General features: G+C 35.6%; 1 protein-coding gene across 1 annotated transcript; it reads left to right on the top strand.

The window, feature by feature from the left end:
• Positions 1-3,381: 3,381 nt before the first annotated feature.
• On the top strand, positions 3,382-4,304 carry LOC105955555 (GCN5-related N-acetyltransferase 8). Its single transcript, XM_012979303.2, has one exon. The coding sequence runs from the start codon at positions 3,462-3,464 to the stop codon at positions 4,167-4,169; it is 708 nt and encodes a 235-aa protein (XP_012834757.2). The 5' UTR covers positions 3,382-3,461; the 3' UTR covers positions 4,170-4,304.

Below are 4,304 nucleotides of genomic sequence, written 5' to 3'. Positions count from 1 at the left end.
TTTATTCTAATACATTTATTCAGTTATAATATGAAAAATTGAAATTTAATAGGTGCGATGAATGTTTAAAAAAAAAGTCATTTTTTATATTAATTAATTTATTATTGTATTTAATCTTTTTGATTTTTTAAAATAAATAATTATTTTGTTACCATGATTATATACTATTACAATTAATTCTGGATTAATTATATATAAAAGACATAAATAATTTGAAAATTCATTTCAACTTTCATAACCTGAAAATCTTTGACCAGCAATAATTAGACAAATCTAATTGTGTAGATATATTAAATACATTCATCAATCTTATTCAAAATTGCAATAACACTATTCAAAATTGCCAATACATGAATTCGTAATTGCTCAATTGTTTTCATTCTATATAAGGAACCAAAATATTGAGAATTAATTAAACTATCACATATTGTTACCATGATGAAAATATTATTGTTTGTTTTCTTGGCAACAAGCTTTTCCCATGCACTAGCGCAAGAAAAGCGCAGGTGCGCCTTCACTCCGAAGATCACGGTTCGTGTAGTGAATAATCTCCCTCCGAATTCTCAACCACTAGCAGTGCATTGTGCGTCGAAGGACGACGATTTGGGATACCACACGCTCGGAGTTGGGGAAGATTTTTCTTGGAACTTTTGCAACAACATTTGGGGCAACAGTTTATTCTTTTGTCATTTGTGGGTGGATAGACGAGAGAAAGCTTTTGATTCCTTTAGAGCTGAGTTTATCATAGGAACACCACCAAATAAATACTTTCAGTGGTCTGCACAGGACGATGGCATTTACTTTTCCCACAACGATTCTCCTTTCACGAAAAAATTTAAGTGGGACTTTAATGCGTGATCTTTGACTTTCTTCAATCATTTATATGAATAAAGATAAACATAGTTAAGAAAAAGAAAAAATAAACGTATGGAAATATATAAGATAGTGATTTTTTTTTTTTTCATATACATTTATATTTAACTTTATTCGACGTTGGAATATTCATATTTTCTTTTTCGTTTTTTTCTTTATTATGTAGTTCCTTGCTTTTTCGGCTATGTACTTATTTATGTGTTGCAAAACTATAATGTGATTTAGTAAACATTTGGGATCGGAGCATGACAAAAACTACGATAGAAGAACTATATATATTGACCCTCTATATTTTGAAATGACAAGCGAAATCCGAATAAAATTATTGAAAGAACAATTAGGGAAACTAAATTATTGAATTTATTTGATAAAATATATAGTTGCATAAAAACTTCTGTGGATTCAAAAGATTAAATGGTTTTGTTTAGTCAACCTTTGAATAAATAATTAAATAAATACTTATGTGTGAAAAAGTAATTGAATAAATATATTGACCAAAGAATTTGAAATGATGATTTGAGAAATATTTGCCTGTTTGACACAAATTATGATAAATAAATAAATAAATAAAAACTATATTTACCAAATAATTTTTGAATTGACGGGCGAAATCAAAATAAAATCATCGAAGAAAAAAGAACAAGTGGGATTTACTATATTGGCCATAAATTTTAATATATTCAAGTAACTGTAAAAGGAAATTTATTGAATAATTATATAAACCATAAAAGTAATATTTGACCCCCAATAATTTGACGGATCGATTTTTTTCTGAATTCTGTCCATATTGCGAAATACATTAATATCAATCCTTTATTTGGTCAACTATTTTGACTATATAATTAACCTCAAAATTGAGAACTAACAATTCAAACCATCACACATTTTTTCTCACCATGATGAAAACACTCTTGCTTGTGTTCATTGCAACAAGCTTTTTTTCGCAAGCATTTGCACAAGAAAAGCGGAAATGTATCTTCAGTCCGAAAATCACAATCAAGGTATTGAATAATCTCCCTCAGGGTTCCGGATCGCTACAAACGCACTGTGCATCGAAGGATAATGATCTGGGAAATCGCACGCTCGCAGTTGGTGACGAGTTCGATTGGACCTTCTGCGACCATTTCCTTAGCAAAACTTTATTCTTTTGTCATCTATGGTGGGGTGCACGACAGAAAGCTTTTGATGTCTACGATAAGGATCTTAGCCAAGGAAAACGGCACGAGTTCTATCTGTGGGCTGCACAGAGCGATGGTATTTATTTGGGCACCAGCGATTCAACGCAATCTTTAGTGAAAGTGTATAGTTGGGACTGATGCGTATACGATATGATGCTGTACTTTCTCTTTAATCGTTTATTAAAAAAAAAACTGGCAATGTGCACGTGTAACACATAATATCGTATCAATAAAGATGAATGAAATGTTACTTGGTATTCCATTTTTACGAACACCGTTTCACTTTTGTGAATAAATAGTCAATTAATTATTACTAAACAACTATTAATCAATTATTAATTCATTATTCGTTTAATTATTAGTTACTCATTAACCAATAATAATTTGTATATATTACTAAACTATTACTAACCAATTATTGTTAATTATTTATTAATTATTAAATAAATGTAACCAATAATTAATTAGTTATTCGGATATAATTACATTCTTAGTCCCTAATGTAGACATCATTTTCACTTTTGGCCCCGTATTTAGCACGTTTAACAAATAACACTCTAAGGTTACCAATTCTTAACACATTTGGTCATTTCGTCTATTGTGTTTGTTCTATGGATCGAAACACGTGCATGACGTCGATGGAATTGGTAGATTTGTACGCGTTCGTAATTTTTTTGTATTGGGTTATAATTATGTGGCCCAAACCACATAAATAAAATTTGGCCCACTATTAATAAATAAAATAATTGGCCCAACAAGTGGCATTTCTTGTTTCAATTTTCAATTGTGTTTCAATTTTTCAGGTGGGCTTTGAATTTGTGCAAATATCGAAGTATTCGACTGTTGTATATTGGGAGACTATCGGGAGAAAACTGTTGCACCGTAGACAGTCCGAAAATATTGTCTTATTGACATTACTTTTGTAAGCCTTAGTCGATTTGTTGTTTTGTCGTATTTTCGGAGAATTTCTACATCCAAATAAGTACAGTTGTTACTTAATTATTTGAGTAAATTGCAAAAAGACCCTTATACTATGTCAAACTAATAAAAAGCACTCATGTTATAAAATATTGGTAGAAACTCCCCAATCAAATGTTTCTGATTACGCTCTACACCCAAATTATTTTACCCGTTGACCGGCCGTGAAAAATATAAATACCTGAAGGAGTTTTTGGCAATTAAAAAAGTATATAACCTAATATTTGCAATAGCGGATTTTAAAACGGGGCGGATACCCACAAGTAACAGATCGGGTTTTTTCTTAACCATCTCTAGTAAGTGAGGGTAATATTGTAATTAAGTAATTAGGGCATCAATCAATTTAATCCCAATTTTTTTTCCAATTTCCAATCCCACATTTGTTTTTTCGCCAAACTTCCAGAAACCTCCCCAAACGAAACTCCCAGAAAAATGGCAGCTGCAGCACCACCACCACCGCCGTCCGCCGCCGCAATCACCCTCCCGGAATCCACTCCCTCCGGCCACACACTCTTCAGCCGCATCCGGCTCGCCACCGTCGATGACGTCCCCCATATCCACAAGCTCATCCACCAGATGGCCGTCTTCGAGCGCCTCACCCATCTCTTTCAGGCCACCGCCGATTCCCTCGCCGCCACCCTCTTCCCGCCAAACGCCCCACCACCATTCACCTCCTTCACCGTCTTCCTCCTCGAGCTCTCCAATTCGCCCTTCCTCCCATCGCAAAATCCCCATTTTACCCCCGTCCTCAAACCCCACCACCTCGACCTCCCAATCGCCGACCCCGAGAAGGAAATCTTCAGAAGCAGCGCCGCCGACGCCACCGGTGACGTCACCGTCGGCGGATTCGTGTTGTTTTTCCCGAACTATTCGTCGTTTCTGGCGAAACCTGGTTTCTACATTGAGGATATTTTCGTGAGGGAGTGTTACCGGAGGAAGGGGCTAGGGCAGATGCTTCTGTCCACGCTGGCGGCGCAGGCGGCGAAAATGGGGTACGGCCGGGTGGAATGGGTGGTGCTCGACTGGAACGCGAACGCAATCAAGTTTTACGAGCAGATGGGGGCGGAGATTCTGCCGGAGTGGAGGATTTGTAGGCTCACCGGTGAATCTCTCCAGGCTTACGCCAACCTTAACATTTGACTCTAGTCATAATTTTCAAATGCTCGATTTCGATGAAATAATATATTTGCCGAACTTACGATTTCGGTACGAGCTTGTCGGTTTTAGTTTGTTTCCGGACAATTGTGTAATTGAATGGCGCAAACTTACTTCGAA

The sequence above is a fragment of the Erythranthe guttata genome, chromosome 6 (assembly GCF_056151865.1).
Source record: "Erythranthe guttata isolate IM_541 chromosome 6, IM_541, whole genome shotgun sequence".
Taxonomy (NCBI): Eukaryota; Viridiplantae; Streptophyta; class Magnoliopsida; order Lamiales; family Phrymaceae; genus Erythranthe; species Erythranthe guttata.
This window is presented reverse-complemented; position numbering and strand designations above follow the sequence as displayed.